Below are 19,640 nucleotides of genomic sequence, written 5' to 3'. Positions count from 1 at the left end.
TATCAAAATAAACACCCCCAAACCAAATAATCCAGTGAAGAAATGGGCAAAAGACATGAACAGACACATTTCCAAAGAAGACATCCAGACAGCTAACAGACACATGAAAAGATGCTGAGCATCACTCATCATCAGGGAAATACAAATCAAAACCACAATGAGATACCACCTCACACCTATGAGAATGGCTAAAGTTAACAACTCAGGCAACAACAAATGTTAGCGAGAATGTGGAGAAAGGAAAACACTTTTGTACTGCTGGTGGGAATGCAAACTGGTGCAGCCACTGTGGAGAACAGTATGGAGGTTCCCCAAAAATTAAAAATAGAACTACCTTATGATCCAACAATTGCACTACTAGGTATTTATCCAAAGGATACAAAATGCTGATTCGAAGGGGCACATGCACCTCAATGTTTATAGCAGCACTATCAACAATAGCCAAATTATGGAAAGAGCCCAAATGTTCATTGACTAATGAATGGATAAAGAAGAGGTGGTATATATATATACAATAGAGTATTACTTGGTGATCAAAATGAATGAATGAAATCTTGCCATTGGCAACAATGTAGATGGAACTAGAGTGTATTATGCTAAGCGAAATAAATCAGTCAGAAAAGATAGATATCATATGATTTCACTCATATGTGCAATTTAAGAAACAAAACAGATGAACATAGGGGGAGGGAAGGAAAAATAAGAAGAAAACAAAAAAGAAAGGGAGGCCAACCATAAAAGACCCTTAAATACAGAGAACAAATTGAGGGTTGCTGGAGCAGGGCTGGGTGGGGGGGATGGGCTAAATGTGGATGGGCATTAAGGAGGCACTTGTTGGGATGAGCATTGGGTGTTAGGTGTAAGTGATGAATCGCTAAATTCTATTCCCGAAATCATTATTGCACTATATGTTAATTAACTTGGATTTAAATAAGATTAAAAAAAATAAAAAATAACTTAAGAAAAACTATATTCCCTTCTAAAAATATATATACTACCTATTCCCTTTTTCTGCTTTACATTTCTCTTCAGCCCTTATCATTCTCTACCACACTGTATACTTAATTTCTCTTGTTTACTATCTTTATTAGAATGAAAACTCCAGGAAGGCAAGGATTTTTTGTCTGTCTAGTTCACCGCTATTGTCTTTTAAAAGCACATCTTCTTGCTGGATAATGGCAACGCAGTTTCACCCCCTCACTCTCCACCAATGCCCTGTAGTTTCACAGAGAGAACTGACTGGCTGGCTTATTAGCTAGGAGCTATTTTTAAAGGACTAGGTGCTCTGGATATAACTTTTATTTTTAAAACTGGTAATATTAACTTATTCTTATTAAAATAAAGGAACCTTAAGGTGATGGAAGTTTCTCTAAAATTTTCTTAAGTAGAAGAGAGTAATATAAAGTGGAAAGTGATAGAAATGATATTGGAATACTGTAAGGGCCCGATGAGAAAATCTCTGTAGCCACCTTCTTCCTAACTGGTTAGGAAGGGGTGGGAGAATAAAATGAATTAACATTTATAAGAGGCATCTCTGGCATAGTGTGGAAAATGGATTAGAGGGAAGACAAGTTTAGGGTTCCAGAAATCAATCGGAAAGCTGTTGCAGTAATCCAGGTAAGGAGATGAGGGTGGCCTGAACTAAGGAGTGAGATAAAGGCAAATATCTTTGAAAAACAAGGGAAGATCAGCCAGACTCAGTAATTGTGAAGGTACAGGAAAGGAGGTAGAAGGAGAGGGGTCAGGGCAATTTGCTCTTCTGGTCATTCTATGGACCACATCAATGTTGTTTTCAAGACTCTGATGATTGGAAACCACTGGACTACTTCCCATAGTATTTGAATTTTAGCTAAAAACACGACAAAAGCATATGAAAAACAAATAGTTTCCAGTATTCAAAAGATTAAGTTATGGTGGTGTGATGACAGGCAGCAGGATTGAGATTTTTTTGACACACTGGACTCATTCCATGAAACTTTTTTTTTTTTTGAGAGAGAGAGAGAGAAAGAGAGGGAGAGAGAGAGAGAGAGAGAGAGAGAGATGTGTACAAATAGGGGAGGGGCAGAGGAAGAGAAAGACAGTCCCAAGCAGGCTCTGTGCCCATCGTGGAGCTCAAAGTGAGGCTTGTTCTCATGACCATGACATCATGACCTGAGCTGAAATCAAGAGTTGGACACTTAACCAACTGAGCCACTTACATGCCCTCAGGAAACTCCTTTAAATCAGTCATATATGGAGCTACCTATTCTGCTTGCTCATAAAGCTGGCATTGCATCTCAGATTTCAGGTGGAAGGGATTCTTCTTTGGTCTTATACTACTGGCTGGCAAAAACTCCTTTAAAAAAAATCACACTTCAGTAATTCAACTAAATCACCTATAAATGTTGTACATAATACTTAACAAATGCCCAGCACTATGCTATGGACTTTATGTTTACATAAATATTTATGCTTATATATGCATATTCATTCAATAAATATTATGTGCCAATAACTACTGATGTGTTGGTGCCTATGGATACACATGCTTACTTCACAGAGGTTTGTAATATATGACCAATGTGTACTTGAAATTTTAGAACAGGAGTTCAAACATGAATTCAAACAATTGGATAAATAATCCTAGCCACATTATTTTGTGTGATATTTTATCCTCTGAAAGTATGATCTTGATTATGAGCAGTACTAATTTTAACTTATTTCACTCAATCCTGGTGCCTTCATCTTAGACTATGTATTCCTTTATCATTGACAGTTTTCATAATAATTATTAGAATGAATACCATTTAAACAACTTTATGAGATAAGAAAAAACTTCACTATAGGCTGTGGTATAATTATGGCAATTTATGTTTCTTAGTTTCTTGAATAGTGGCGGCACATTATACTTTATCATGTTTCACAAAGTTCAATTGCATTTCAAAAACTAAAATTCTGCATAAAGGATCAAAATTGAAAGGGGAATTTGTCCTAGAAAAGAAAAAACAATTGAAAAAAGATCAACTAGCTTTCATTCATTCACTCAAATATGTTTTGAGTATCTTCTAGGGCTGGACACTCTTTTAGGGTCTAGGGATATAGTGGGGAACACAAGAGACAACTTACTTTATGCAGGGAGAAAGTAAAGATAAAAAGTATATTTTCTCCCTTCATGAGGGAGAAAGAAGATAAAAAGTATAAAGAAATAAATATAAAATGCAATTACTTTAAAAATTTTTTTAAATAATTTTTTAAAATTTATTTATTTATTTTGAGATAGCATGAGCAGGAGAGGGGCAGAGAGATAGGGGGAGAGAGAGAATCCCAAGCAGGCTCCATGCTGTCAGCACAGAGCCTGATGCAGGGCTTGAACTCACAAACCGTGAGATCATGACCTGACCTGAAATCAAGAGTCGATGCTTAACTGACTGAGCCACCCAGGTGCCCCTTTAGATTTTTTTTTTAATGTTTGTTTGTATTTGAGAGAGACAGACAGAGTGCAAGCAGAGTAGGGGCAGAGAGTGAGAGAGGCAGAATCTGAAGCAGGCTTCAGGCTCTGAGCTGTCAGCACAGAGCCCAAAGTGGGGCTTGAACTCACAAGCCACGAGATCATGACCTGAGCCACAGTTGGATGCTTAACCAACTGAGCCACCCAGATGCCCCAAAATGCAGTAACTCTTAATGATGAACACTAAAAGGAGAAACAAAAAATGGGTAATGGGATATAGTAACTTCTTAAGAGCAGGGCCTGGTCTTACTCATCGCTGTGTTTCAATAGCAGCTAGCAGAATGCTTAGAAAAGAGTGGTCACTCACATGTTTTTTTTATATAAATTAAAGTGAGTTTTTAGGTATCTGCTTTTGTTTCTGAAAGTACCTGTATAAATCTGCAAACTGAAGTATTAGACACTTTAAACTGGAATTCTGAACTTAATTCTGAACTTAATAAAGTGTAGAGACAGCCAAGATGTAAATAATCTTGCTGAACACTTTTAAAGGTGTCCTAAAACCCTGAATCTGAGCAAATTTGGATATTTTCAGGTAGGTTTACCAATAAAAAAAGCAACTATATAAAATGTTAATGTGCTTATATTCTTGCAGAGTTTATATCATTTTAATAATCTACATGTAATTTTTAATACAAAGATAATAGTAAACCAAATTGATTTATTCATTACTTTTTTTTCTGAGAACTATGGGAAAAATCAAGTGTAATGAGACCCACAAAGAAGTGGCACTGCCTTTCTCTTAAGCCTGATGCAAAATATCTGTCAAGTGACAAAAGCTTTTTGGGTAGATTTATAGTGTCTAATTATCAAAGCATACTGACTGAAGAAAAAGCTATTATGTTAGAAAATGCAATGTTAAATCTTTACAGGACATCCTCCGCATGGGAAGTCTCTCACTAAGCAAGAAGTATAGTTACAAATTATGCTACATTTTTCAAGATGTTTTTAAGATCTCAGCTAACATGACAGGTACTTTTTATCTTTCAAAACCGTGATATAAATAAATTCAAAGTTAGGCACTTCTGTCCTATTAAAATCTGTCCTTATATCCTAGGCTTATGACTCTATACTATTAGTTGCTTCAAGGTATAATATAGTTGTTTTTATATGTTGTCTTGACTCAATTTTGAGGCCCTAGCAAGAGGTCTGTTTTTTTTTTTTTTTCCTTGTACAGCCGATTAAATGCACACTCCCAACCACTTTGGTTATGTGGCTCTCATACTCTGGACCACTGTACATCTGCCTTAACTGCCCCAAGGCGAGGTATCAGGCAACCAGAGCCCACTGAAATCATTCAAATTATCCAATCCTAACCCTACTTACCCTGCCTTATTCCTTCCACCGGAAAATACAATAAAGGGACTTGCCCACTGTTACCTCTACTTCCTCTGCCTTGTGACCCTTCAGTGTCCCTCTGTGGTGTGCTGTGTTTGCCCCAGGAAACTGCGATTATAAGAAATTATAAAATTCTTTCCTTTGTCTCTTAATCTGCATCTGCCCTTGCTATATCTCACTCAAAGTAATTTGGTTACAACACAAAGGCACACAATGTATTTCTTTTAGTTAAGACATAATACTAATATCAATTGCTAATGTTTATTAAAGAAGTAATATGTTCTACAAGTGCAACACTGGTTCTAAAGACCCTGAGGCTAATTCCCTGTAATAGTTTGAATTGATTTATTTTGTAGCTACAGTCCATTTCAACTTCCAGGATGCTGTAATCGACCAGACACACATGTAAACTCTGTACAAGACAAAAGTTATCTAAAGATTTTCACCAAGACATATCAATCACTGTGCTAAATGAGGTGGCTATTTTTAAAGAGATATATATGCTTAGATCCAGTAAAAGCACACCAGGGCATTCAGATTAATCAACCCATGAAAAACTCTACAACACTTTAAAAGCATTAAAGAGATGAAAATATAGCAAAAAGTCCCAAGATAGTTACTGAATGGAAGTTTGTAATGAGAAAAAGAAGCAGAATACTGGAACACCAATGCTTCCTATGCCCCAGAAGGCATTTACAATAGCCCATATTTAGGATCTCGTTCTTTCATGAGGGGGTGTGGTAGAGAAACCTTTTCCAATACTGATACTCTTTCAGGATAAAGGTGAAACATATCTTAATCCATGTCCTTCCTTGTAAAGTCATAGAACTATAGAGAAGCTACTTTGGTCATAAGCAAAACAGGAGAAGAAAAGAAAAAAGAAATATTCCTGTGAAGTTGTGGCCACAGACCAGCTATCTTACAGATTTACCTCAAAGAACAAATACCTAGGGTAGTCCAGAAAGCCTAACTGTATGGTCAAGTGCTCAAAACCAGAAGTGCTCTAAGGCACCCAGAAGCAGCAAAGGCAAAGCCTGTCTAGGTAATCCCCATAACAAAAATTTTCCAGTGCAATTACTAACAAGCAGATAGAGCAACCATACAACATGAATAGAACCAGCAGAAACAAACCTGTCTCATATTGAATTTATCAGATGTGGTCTTTCAAATAATGTTTACTATTTTAAAAGAAAAGCATGGCAAACTTGGAAATGTCAGCAAGAAAAAGGAGGCTTTAAGAATGTAAAATGGCAGATATGACCAAGTTAAATAGAACTTCTAGTAACAAAAAACCCTTAAGATAAAAACTCAGTGGACATATACAGAAGGTTGAACATAAAGAGAACATAAAATATTAGACTTGAAGAAACTGAATATAGCACAGTGAAAGAAAAAGATGGAAATAGAGACACAGTAATGTAGTATGGGAGAGAGAGAACTGAACGAAGGCAATATTTAAAACCAACCTTACTGAAATGTAATTATGGAAAATAAATGTAGTCATTTTGAGTGTAGGGTTTGGTAAGGTCTGACAAATGCATATAGTCACATAACTACAATCACAGTTAATACACAGAATATGTCCATTACCCCAAAATATTCCCTCATGATCCCATGTAGTCATTGTCCCATCTCTAACCCCAGCCCTACGCATCCACTAAACTGTTCTCGTTACAGATTAAAATTATCGTTCTCAGAATTTCATATAAATGTGATCATACAGTGTGCACTCTTCTTTGGCTTTTGTTTCAGCTCACTTTTGACAATCATCCATGTTGTTGCATTTATCAGTAGTTTGTCCCTTTTTATCGCTGAGTATTTATCCACACACCTCTTGATGAACATTTGGGTTTTTTTCCCCATTTTTGGCTATCATAAATAAAGCATCTACAAAGACTTGTGCACAAGTTTTTTTGTGTGTGAATCTGTTTTCATTTCTCTTGGTTAAATATTTATGAGTCCAACTGCATGATAATATAGTAAGTACATATTTAACTTTGTAGTAAACTGCCAAACTGTTATTATCCTTATTGACCAGTAAGATTTTTTTAAAATACTCCGGGGGCACCTGGGTGGCTCAGTCGGTTAAGCATCCAATTTCAGCTCAGGTCATGATCTCACGGTCTGTGAGTTGGAGCCCCGTGTTGGGTTCTGTGCTGACAGCTCGGAGCCTGGAGCCTGCTTCAGATTCTGTGTCTCCCTCTCTCTCTTTGCCCCTCCCCCATTCGTGCTCTGTCTCTCTTTGTCTCAAAAATAAATAAAAATAAACATTAAAAAAAATAAAGTACTCTGAGTACAAGTTCTTTGTCAGTTATACTATTTGCAAATCTTTTCTCACAGTCTTATTTTGATTTTCTTAAATGGTGATTTTTGAAGAGAAGTTAATACAATGTAGTCCAATTTATCAATTTTTTAAATGATTTGTTCTTCTTGTGTCCTATATAAGAAATTTTTGCTTACTACAGATTTTTTTCATGTTTCTTCTAGAATTTTTGTTGTTTTCCTTTTATGTAAGACTATGATTCATTTCAAGTTACTTTTGTATATTGTGTAATGTAATGGTGTGGCAGGTAGCCTCTAAAATGGCTCCCAATTTCTGTACCTTCTGGTATTCAGACCCCCACATTCAAAGGGGTGCTATACACAATAACTTGATTCTAATTAATGGAAAAAGGTAAAAGTGATGAGATGTCACTGAAAGATTAGATTAAAAAAGAACAACTTTTGCTTTCCCTTCTCTTCTTTCTTCCTTTCTTTGCCTCTTTCTTTCTCAGCTCTCACTCTGAGGGAAGCAAGCAGTCATGTTGTGAGTACACATACAAAGAGGCTCACAAGGCAAGGAACTGATATCTCCTGCCAACAACAATTAATACTTGAGGACTGCCATGGCTTTAAAGTGAACTTGGGAGTGAATCCTCCCCTTTGGAGCCTTGAGATGCTTGCAGTTTCATCACAGATCCTGAGTCAGAGGCATTCTGATTCAGATAAGCCTGGACTCCTGACCCAAAAAAACTGTGGAATAATAAATGTTGTTCTAAGCCACTAAGTTTTGAAGTAATTTGTTATAACAAATTACTAATACAAATTAGTAATAGATAACTAATACAAAGGTTTTTTTTTTAATCAAATATGGAAAACTTTTGACTATTATTTCTTAAAATACCCCTAACTGTCACCCCCACACTTTACCCTGCTTGATATTGTCCCTCTGGTCACTGAGGCTGTCTTTGTTTTTGTCTTTTTTTCTCATTATGCTTCATTTTTGGGTAATTTTCTTTTCTGTCTTCAAGTTCTCTGATCTTTTTTCCTGCGGTGTATAATTTTTTGTTAATCCCATCCAGTAAATAAAGCAATTTCCAATTTTATAATTAGCATGCCCAAATTTTCATATGGTTCCTTTCTCATCATCTTCATGTATTTCTTTAAATCACTGGGCACATTTTTAACCACTAGTTCAAAGTTTAATTATGCCAAACCTCTGTCATTTCTGAGTGTGTTTCTATGCACTGCTTCTTTTTTTCTTGGTTATGGGTACTATTTTTTGCTTACCTGGTAATAAAAGTGTTGGATTTTTTCTGGCAGGCAATTAAATTACTTGAGAACATGCTAGATTATTTTGAGGCTTGGTTTTAAGTCTTGTCAAGGCAAATTTAGAATACCTTTTGTTCTAGGCTGGCTTAATTCTATTAATAAGCTAAAGTCATTCTGGAATCTTTACTGAAGGATTCTCCCCTCTGGCTGGGCAGAACTCTAATATCTCCTAGCCCTATGTGAGCTATTGATGTTTTTCAGCTTATAGCTCCTTAGTCATTGTTTGCCTAGCTTCTTTGAGTTTCATTCTATGTATGAGTAAGAAACACAAAGAGACTACTATGCAGATTTCTAAAGCTCTTTCTCTGTGTAGCTCTATCTTCTCTGGTTCTCTGCCTTGCAGATTTCAGTTACTCAGGCAGACTTGGAAGTGGCTGAGATGTACCCTCTCTGGACCATGGTCATGAAAGTACCTTGACACAGAAATCCAAGGTGAGTCTAGATTTTATCTTGTTTCTTATCTCTCTTGTATCAGAAAAATAATTGTTTCAAATATTTTGTCCAGTTTTCTAGTTGTTTCTTGTGGGAAGTTAAGTCTGGCACCAGTTTCTCCATCATGGCAGGAAACAGAGATTTCCAGATGCCATATTTGAAAAGTTGACATCTGACAATTTTCTGAACCAACACCAATCTACACTATCAAAAGGCACAAAATACAACAAATGAAATGACACCCATACTTAAGATACATCACAGTGAAAGGACAGAAAAACAAAACATTTAAATAGTCATAGGAAAAGAGATTACTTTCAAAGGAGTGATAAGTGAGGTGGCCAGATGTCTTCTATATAGAAATAACAGAAGTCAGAGGTAAACAGATTGTTTTTAATTTTCTGAAACAAAATAGCAGTCAACTTGGAATTCTGTCAACCAGCCAAAATACTGCTCAAATAGGAACATAAAAAGTAGGATAAATAGGGGCGCCCTGGGTGGCTCAGTCAGTTAAGTGTCTAACTCTGGCTCAGGTCATGATCTCACAGTTCATGATTTCGAGCCCAACTCTGGGCTCACTGCTGCCAGCACCGAAAACGCTTTGGGTCCTCTGTCCCCCACCATCTCTCTCTCTGCCCTTCTCCTGCTTATACTCTGTCTCTCTCAAAAAAAAAAAAAAAAAAACCATTAAAAACAAAAAAAGTAAGAAAAGTAGTCCTAGCTGGAATGTTTGAGATATAAGAAGAAATGCAGAACAAAGAAGGTGGTAAATATATGGGCTAAATGAACTGTAATTATATAAAATAATTAGCAGTGTGAAATAAAAACACTACAAAGCAGACTTAAAAATTTGGCAACAATAACATATAAGTTGGGCCAGGGAAACAAATGGTGTTAATATGTTCCAAAGTTCTTGGATTATCTGGCTAGAGGAAAATGGCTTTGATTAACTTTAGACTTTCCTATGGTAAATATATATGGCATAATTTCTAGGGTAACAGAGTATTTAATTTCTAAAACTTAAGGGGAGAAGTGGAATGATTAAAAAAAAACACCTAGTCAATAAAAAAAGATGAGAAAGGAAAGAAAAAGAAAGCAGAGATGATAAAAATAGGAAGTACTAAAATAAAACATAACAAATCTCAATATACTTTGGATTACACTGAGTATAAATGAACTAAATGGTCTAAAACAAAACTATATACTGTTTCTAAGAGACATATCTATAGAAAATAGAAGTAATTAACAAAAAGAGAGTATGTCCCCATATGTTTAGAAATTTAAAAATGTACTTATAAATAACACATGGATTGAAAGAAGAAATGAAAATCAGAAAATATTTTGAAGTAAATAAGAATGAAAATACTAGATGTATCAAAACTTGTATGCTAAAGCTATGTCAGTGTCTGGGAGAAAATCAATAGCATTTAAGAAAATATATTCAAATGATGAAAAAACAAAAGGTGAAAATTTGTGAGATATGCTTCTATTTCAAGAAGACAGAAAAGGAACAGCAACATGAAAGCAAAGAAAGCAGAAGGAGCGAGGTAATAAAGAGAAAATATATAACAAATATAAAATAAAGAAGATTAAAAAATCAAAGCTTATTTATAGAGTAATGAAATTGACAATCCTCTGGTGGAATGATAAGGACAAAAGAGACTAGGTACAAATAATATCAGTATCAACTGAGAACAAACTGAGGGTTGATGGGGGGTGGGAGGGAGGGGAGGGTAGGTGATGGGTATTGAAGAGGGCATCTTTTGGGATAAGCACTGGGTGTTGTGTGGAAACCAATTTGACAATAAATTTCATATATTAAAAAAAAAACAAATATCAGTATCAGCAATGCAATCATTACAGATGCTTCAGACATCAGATAAGAAGATATTATAAACAAATTTTATCCAAAATACTTGGAAATTCAGAAGACGTGGAGGCATTTCTAGAAAAATATAATTTATCAAAACTGTTTCAGAGAAGAAAAAGAAAATTTGAAGAGTTTTTTTTAACTGTTCAATGGAATCAACAATCAAAGATATTCCTATAGAAATCCCAAAACAACAACAACACTCCAGGCCAAGACAGTGTCACTGGAGAGATCTACCAAATATTCAAAGAAAATAAACATTTCTAACATACAGTTTATGAGAAAACAAAAAAGCAATTTTTTGAGGCTGGCATAACTTTGATTCTACAAATTAACAATGAGAGTTGAAGAATGGAAAGCTTCAGGTCCATCTCTCTAGTGAACACAGATGAAAAAATACTAAACAAAATACCAGCAAGCCAAATCCAGAAATATATTAAGAAGAATGTATTCGGACTGTGTTAGTTTTATTATAGGAATATAAATTTGGTACACTAGCAAAATTGATCTATAAAATTTATCCCATTGATTATAAGAACAAAATCAAATGATTACCTCAAACAATACAGAAAAATCTTTTATAAAATTCAATAGGATAAAAACTCAGAAAAATAAGAAAACTTCCTGAATCTAACAGAAGTTATCTCCCAACACAGAAAACATTATACACAAAGATGAAGACTGAAAGCTTTCCGAGATTGAAAAAAAGGAGAGGCTATTACTCTGATTCTGCACTGTAATGGAGATCTAGCCAGTGTAATAGGTGAAAAAGGGAAATAAAATATATGATGACTGGAAATAAGTAAAAAAGTTGTGGTTTATATATACAATGGACTACTACTTGGCAATGAGAAAGAATGAAATACGGCCTTTTGTAGCAACGTGGATGGAACTGGAGAGTGTTATGCTAAGTGAAATAAGTCATACAGAGAAAGACAGATACCATATGTTTTCACTCTTATGTGGATCCTGAGAAACTTAACAGAAGACCATGGGGGAGGGGAAGGGAAAAAAAAAAGTTACAGAGAGGGAAGGAGGCAAATCATAAGAGACTCTTAAAAACTGAGAATAAACTCAGACTTGATGGGGGGGTGGGAGGGAGGGAAAAGTGGGTGATGGGCATTGAGGAGGGCATCTGTTGGGATGAGCACTGGGTGTTGTAAGGAATCCAATTTGACAATAAATTTCATATTAAAAAAAACTGTTATATTCAGAGAGGATATAATTATACATAAACAAAATCCAACATATGCATTAATTTCTTAAATTATGTAGAAAACAAAATGTGCAGTTATGAACCAAAGTTGCAATAATACTGGCTTTTAGACGATCTGCCCTTTTTTTTTTTTAATGTTTGTTTATTTTTGAGAGACAGAGACAGTGACAGAGCACAAGCGGGGAAGGCAGAGAGAGGAAGACACAGAATCCAAAGCAGGCTCCAGGCTCCAAGCTGGCAGCAAGGAGTCTGAGATGCAGGGTTCAAACTCACGAGTCTCAAGATCATGGCCTGAGCTGAAGTCAGATGCCAACTGACTGAGCCACCCAGGCACCCCATAGACGAACTGCTTTTTAAAAAATCTATTACTCTTAAATCAGGTAGAAAACAAAGAGTAGAGTTATATTTTTCTCTAAAAAAATTTTTTAAGTGCTTATTTATTTTTGAGAGAGAGAGTGTGCAGGGGAGGAAAAGAGAGAGAGGGAGACACAGAATCTGAAGCACATTGCAGGTTCTGAGCTGTCAGCACAGAGCTGGGTGTGGGGCTTGAACCACAAACCTTGAGATCATGACCTAAGCCAAAGTCAGACACTTAACCTACTAAGCCACCCAGGTGCCCCTTGTTTTCTACATAATGTAGGAGCCTGATGCATTTTGAACAATTGTTTGTTTACGCTTTTGGACATAATATATAAAGGTATAATTTTGTGACATCAACAACTGAAAGGAGTGGGGACAGAACTATAAAGGATCAGAGTTTTTGTATGTTACTGAAGTTAAACTGGTATAAACCCAAATTAGTGTTACAACTTTAGGATGTTACATGTAATCCCTATGATTGTAATCTCTCTCTCTCTCTCTCTCTCTCTCTCTCTCTCTCTCTCACACACACACACACACACACACACACAGAATATACACAAAAGGAAATGAGAAAGGAACTTAAATGTTTCATTTAAAAAAATCAGCTAAACATAAAGACAGTAATGCAAGAAATGAAGGACAAAAAAGCTGTGAAGTATATAGAAAACAAATAGTAAAATGACAGAAGCAAGTCCCTCCTTATCTGCTAGCCTTAAAAGAGAAGGAGATTCTGGCATACCCTACAACATGGATGAGTCTTGGGGACTTTGTGTTGGGTGAAATAGGCCAGTCACAGGGGGACTGATACCTCTGATACCTATATGAGGTATTTAGGGTGGTAGTCAAGGTCACAGAGACAGAAGTGGAGTGGTTGTTGCCAGTGGCTGGAGGAGGGGGAAGAGGGCACTGGGGGAGTTTAGTTTAATAGGTACAGAGTTTCCAATTTTCAAGATGAAAAGCAATTCTGGAGAAGGATGGGTGGTGATACATCATTCAGTACACTGAATACCACTGAAATGTATACTTAAAAATGGTTAAGATGGCAAATGTCATATGCATATTTTGCCACAATTAAACAATAGTTTAAATGGAATCAATGCAAAGGTCCATCAACTGGTGAGCAGATAAAACAAAATATGGTATATATCCATACTACTGACTCATTGATAAAAATAAACACAATACTGATCTGTGATACAATTTGGATGAATCTGAAAGACATTATGCTAAGGGAAAGAAGTGTGATGCAAAAGAACATATGATGTGTGATTCCCTATACAGGAAATGCCCAGAACAGGCAAATCTAAAGAGACAGCAAGTAGATTATTGATTGTCAGAAATAGGAAGTTGGTACTGCCTGCAAATAGGCATGGGAGATTTTGTGGTTTGATGGAAATGTGCTGAAACCTGATTGAAGTGATGCTTGCACAACTCTGTAAAATTACTATAAATCACAGAATTGTATGCTTAATGGAGCGAGATATATGGTATGCAAATTATACCACAATAAAGCTGTTGAAAAACTCAAAGAATCTACAGTTTTTGTACTGAGCAAGGTTCCTGGTTAAAAAAAATCAGTTATAAAAAGCATTTCTATTTCTGTAATGCAAGCAAAGATCACAAAATAAAATCAGGGAAGTACTATTTATATCATAAAATATCAATTACTAAAATATACCAACTAAATCTAACAAAGATGTGTAAGACTTCTATAAAGAAATTAATACACTTTACTGAGGGTAGTAAAAAAGATGTAAACAAATGGAGAGATGCATGTCCAAAAGACTGGAATCTTTAAAACTTTAAATTATTTTAACTTGCTCCAAATTTACTTATAGACTCAATGTACTCCCAATCAAAATCTCATCACATTTCTTTATGGAATTTAAGAACACGATTTTAACATGAATAGGAAATGTCCATGGCCAAGAATAGACAAGAATTTTGAAAAATAGAACAAGAGGAGTGGTTCTATCAGATATCAAGTCACTTTTCTAATTTTGTATTTGTTTTCAAAAGTGTCTCCTAAAGCTATAATAAACAGCAATATGGTATCGACACAGGATTGGCAGACAAACAAATGAAACATAAGAAAGCTCAGAAACAGACACACACATACGAACACAAATATGACAAAGGGGACTCTGCAAAATATTGAGGAAATGACAATTTTGTCATGAAAGGTTATAGGGATGAATGGCTACCACATGGAAAAAATGGACTTCTATCTTACCCTATACACAAAATCAATTTTAGAGTGAATAAAGACTTATCTGTGGAAGGTAAAACTATAAAACTTTTGGTAGTTAAGCTAAAAGAGAATCTTTAGAGGTCAGGATAGAAAGGGAGTTTTTAAAATAAGACACACAGTCATCATAAAACCAGAGATAAATATGACTCCATCAAAGTTAATAATTTCTGTTTATCAAAATGTGTCAGGAGATGGGGAAGAGAAAAATAGAAAGAAGGAAATGATAAGCCACAGAATAGGAGAAGATATTTTTGTTTTTGTTTTTTGGAGAAGATATTTGCAACACTTGAGAAAAAGTAAACAATAGAGAAATGGTTAAAAGGCTTGAAGAGACACTTCACAGAGTAAAAGTTCACAAGGCCAATAAACGTAGATGTTCAACTTCAATAGAATTATGAGCTGCAAGTTAAAACTATAATGAGAAACCAATAATCATTACAGTCACACAATTTAACATATCTGACTTCACTGAGTGAAGCTGAGGACTATCAGAAATTCTTACGCTACTTGCAAAAATGTAAATAGTTACAATTATTTTGAGAAACAGTGAGGCCTTTTCTACTACGTTGAAAATATGCATTCCTTATGACTCAACAATTCCATTTTTAGGAATATGCTAGAAAGAGGGATGTCTAGGTATATCAGGATATTATAGAGTAATAATAAATTCATTATCCATTGTACTGCTAATGGGCATTTGCATTTCCATTTGGAGACAATTATGAAAAATGCTACTATAAGCATTCTTGTAGCAGCTATGTATACGATCTTAAAAGCTATGATTTATTTTTGCCTGGTTTCTTTCCTTCTCCCCACACCCCAAATGGGCCAAACTGAAAGCTTTAGGAGAGATTAGTAATTCAGCAATGAACTGGATAATGAAACTCTTGAACAGAGAAGATCAAGTGAAAATCAACTCTATGGAAACAGTTAATTCCATAACATGATTAAAGAAGAATTTCCTGTGATATTTCTTTCTTGGATATCTATATTTTATCTTTTAGTGCCAATTTGTTGCATCTTAAAAAAAAGTAGCTGTATTTCATTATATAAACATTGCTATTATCATTAAAGATGTCATTTACTATTAATTTTTGGTTACCAATATCTTTATGTTCCAGCAAATATGTTCCTCCAAAAGTGTTATTCATTACTAAGCTTTGGATCTTTTCTGCTGCAGTGTATTTCTCACCTTCAATTCTCACACCAGATCAATATTTCTAAAATCTATTGTGATTTCCAATATTTGAAAACTATATTTTGAGTAGTCAAAGAAACCTTTTATTATCTTAAGCTCATTAGGAAGAGTGTTACCAAAAGATAGATGACTTTCCAGTCTAGTATCACCATGTTAATATTATCAGTATGTATTAAAGGCACTGAGTGATTATTTCATATAACCACAGCTATCCCTCACATCTGTCAGAACGGCTAGCCTCAACAACACAAGAAACAACAAGTGTTGGCAAGGACGTGGAGAAAAAAGAACACTCGTGAACTGGTGGAAATGCAAACTGGTGCAGCCACTGTGGAAAGCAGTATGGAGGTTCCTCAAGAAGTTAAAAATAGAACTACCCTACAATCCAGCAACTGCATTTCTGGGTACTTACCCAAAGAATACAAAACACTAATTCAAAGGGATACATGCACCTCTTTGTTTATAGCAGCATTATTTATAGCGGCCAAGATATGGAAGCAGCTCAAGAGTCCATCAACTAATGAATAAAGAAGATGTGGTATACATATACAATGGAATACTATTCAGCCATTAAAAGAATGAAATCTTTCCATTTACAATGATATGGATGAAGCTGGAGAGTATAATGCTAAGTGAAATAAGTCAGAGAGAGACAAATACCATATAATTTCACTCAAGTGGAATTTAAGAAACAAAACAAATAAGCAAAGGGAAAAAAAGAGAGAGAGAGAGAGATAGAAAACTGACGGTTAGAGGGGAAGGGGGTGGGAGTGGGGGGGTTGGGTTAAATAAGTGATGGGACTAAGGAGTGTACTTGTCATGATAAGCATTGGGTGTTGTATGGAACTGCTGAATCACTATATAATACACCTGAAACTCATATATAATGCTGTATGTTAATGAACAGGAATTAAAATAAAAACTTAAAAAATAAAATGTTAACTGACAGCTGCAAAGAAAAAAAAATAATCCCAGCTACCAAGGTTTCATGTTTTCAGATTTATTCTGCATATTTTTACAAAAAAAGTATTTTATTCAATTTCTTTTTATGATTATAGCCCATCTGGTTTAATGTCACCACTGTGTTCTCTATCTTCCTCTAAGGTAATTCAAGTCTACTCTCTTTTTCATCTTCACTTTGTTTTGATCTTTTGTGTTTACCACATGTGGGGACACATCTATTTTGTGCCCGTGCCAGATCTCCGCCTCAATTTATGTTTCGGGGGAAAAATAATCTGTGGAATCATTGATTTGTCTATAATTGAAAACAACTATACAAATTTTCCTTCACACAGCACTTTACAGGTTATTTTAAAAAGCATGAGTTAGAACATTTAAAATTATTTTAGGGGCACCTGAGTGGCTCAGTTGTTAAGTATCTGACCGGCTCAGGTCATGATCTCACAGTTCATGAGTTCAAGTCCTACTTGGATGAGCTAAAGCCCCACATCGGGTGAGCTCAAGCCTTGCACAAGCCCCAGGTGAACCCTGCTTCTCTCTCTCCCTCTCTTTGCCCCTTGCTCACTAGCGCCCTCTCTCTCTCAAAAAAAAGTGATTTTAGATGTAAGAATTCAATTTGTGGGCATTTGTTACATTCATTAAGGTGTTTACTGGTCAAATATATTTAATCCTATATGCTAAAATATAAATGTATGGAAGGTAAGATCTATAAAACTTAAAGTCTAAGATATCTTTTTTAAATTTCTATATTTTTAAAATTTATTTATTCTTGAGAGAGAGAGAGCACATCAGCAGGGGAGGGACAGAGAGAGAGGGGGAGAGAATCCCAAGCAAGCACAGTCAGCATGGAGTGTGGAGCCCCGCCGAGGCTAGTGATATCAAGAGTCAGATGCTTAACTGAGCCACCAAGGCTCCCCATAAGGTATCTATAATTTTTGAAGATATTCTTTGATCTTTCTGAACTAATAAAATATCCTACCAAAAAAAAAAATGGATAATCTTACAACTCACAGACTCCTATGTAATAATGAGACAACTCAAGGGAATCATGTAAAAATTCCTTGATAATGAGTATATAACTGGGGTGAATTATTTTTCAAAAAATCAAGTACTATTCCTGAAGTCACAAGTTGTAAAGAACCTTAACAATCTTTCTAGCCCAGATGAAAGCAATAGACAGGGTTGTGTTAAAAGTATTTTGACAGACTCAAGACAATTATATTCAACATTCTACGTGCTTCCTTTTGGCAATGTACTTTGATACTTCAGAGAATACAAACTGAAATAAAACACATTCACTATCAATAACCTACTGGGAATAATTAGCTCGTGTGTACAAGTTACATGTATAATATAGCAGAGCCTAACACAGCCAAGAACAGTATTTTAAGGGTTTAGAGTAGGACGGAGATTACAGTAGTCATAAATATTTCTCAGTAAAACATGTGAATAGGCATAATAAATGTTTATGTGTATCTGTATACACATGCATATATGTGTGTGCACACACAGATATACCTATACCATAAATAGACTCCTGTCAGTTCAAGTCAGGTTTGCCACCAAAGTATAGGCAGTTAACTTTGGAAAAGTTTGTTTTCGGGTTTTTTTTTCAAATTTAAAATTGCAGACAATGAATTATGGATCTGTATAAATTTTTCAAAGTCTACAGTTTTCTCATGTGTAAAATGGAGAGTGTGATGGTTAATTTTATGTGTCAATTTGTCTGGGCCATGGTGCCCAGATGTTTAATCAAGCATTATTCTGGATGTGTCTGTGAGAGTGTTTTAGGTAAAATTTACATTTAAATCACTGGACTTGGAATAAAGCAGAATACCTTTCATGATGTGGGTGGGCCCCATACAACTAGTTGATGGCCTCATAGAACAAAAAGCTGACTTCCCCCGAGCAAGAGGAAATTCTGCAGTAGACCACTTTTGGACTTGAATGGTAACAATGGCTCTTCAGGTCTCCAGCCTGAATGTCTCTGGACTCAAACTGCTACCTGCAACTATTTCCTGAGTCTCTGGTTTGTCAGTTTTCTCCATCAAAAAAACTTTACACACCTTATTCTTTATAGGCACTTGATTATATAGGTGGTAATTTAAGTAACTGTTTTGCCATTGCATAGCATGGATCACCAGTGTACCCTTTACCAGTGGCCTTTAAATCTAATCAAAGCAGAGAATCAATTCCAGATAATCCAGATCCAGTTAGAGTACCCATTCATGAGGTTATATTCTTCTGGAACTACTTCTGTAATTGAAACCAATTCCTATATGTATCAGGGTTTATTCAGGAAAACAGAGCTACACTGAGTGATACAGAATATGGGATTTATTTTGGGAATTAGGTGTGACACACCTGTGGGAGCTGGTAGAAAAGCCAATGCAATGCAGTTGTTTCTGCATCTGGTGTTAAGTCCAAAGTCACTATGGGCCAGCTAAACTAGATGTCATGAAGAAAAGCTAGATATGAACGGAAGCAACTATAAGGACAAACTAGAACCCTGTTTTCATTTATCTCTCACCATCTCCAACTACTGCCGTAGATGACCTGCAGGAGAAGCTGGTGCCCTTTCCCATGCATCTACACGTTTAAAAGGAGTCTGTTACACATCCATATGTACATCCTCTTGGCCTTCGTCTAAGGGACCTGTGAAGAGTTAGCAGGGTGACCATGCAGTGGGGAAAAAGAAATCCAGGACATTTTCAGTATTACTGAGCAAGGCTGCTAAAAATTCTACAGATCCCAAATACCACAGTGGTCACTAACCAGGAGAGGTCTATGCAGATCAGGTCATCAATGAAGTCTTCGCTTAAGTTGTCTCACAATGGGCCTAGTGTGTCTACAATCCTACTCTGTGGTTATTTCCCTGGTTCTGGGATGCATAATTGGAACAGACACACTGAGCAACTAAATGGCAAAATCTCTACA

At 35.7% G+C, this 19,640-nt stretch overlaps 1 protein-coding gene across 5 annotated transcripts in view; it reads right to left on the bottom strand.

The window, feature by feature from the left end:
• Positions 1 to 19,640, bottom strand: part of SCLT1 (sodium channel and clathrin linker 1) — a 216,992-nt gene that overhangs the window by 29,117 nt on the left and 168,235 nt on the right. Inside the window, exon 19 of one of the 5 annotated variants that reach the window (XM_053216970.1) lies at positions 1,998 to 19,358. The exons of the other annotated variants lie outside the window; for them this stretch is intronic. Within the exon in view, the coding sequence (XP_053072945.1) occupies positions 19,301 to 19,358 (58 nt within the window). The 3' untranslated portion in view covers positions 1,998 to 19,300. Of the gene's footprint in view, positions 1 to 1,997; positions 19,359 to 19,640 lie in introns of those variants that run through there. 5 annotated transcript variants of the gene reach the window in all.

Source organism: Acinonyx jubatus, chromosome B1, assembly GCF_027475565.1.
Source record: "Acinonyx jubatus isolate Ajub_Pintada_27869175 chromosome B1, VMU_Ajub_asm_v1.0, whole genome shotgun sequence".
NCBI lineage: Eukaryota > Metazoa > Chordata > Mammalia > Carnivora > Felidae > Acinonyx > Acinonyx jubatus.
The sequence above is the reverse complement of the archived record's forward strand: the minus strand, read 5'-3'. Positions and strand labels throughout refer to the sequence as shown.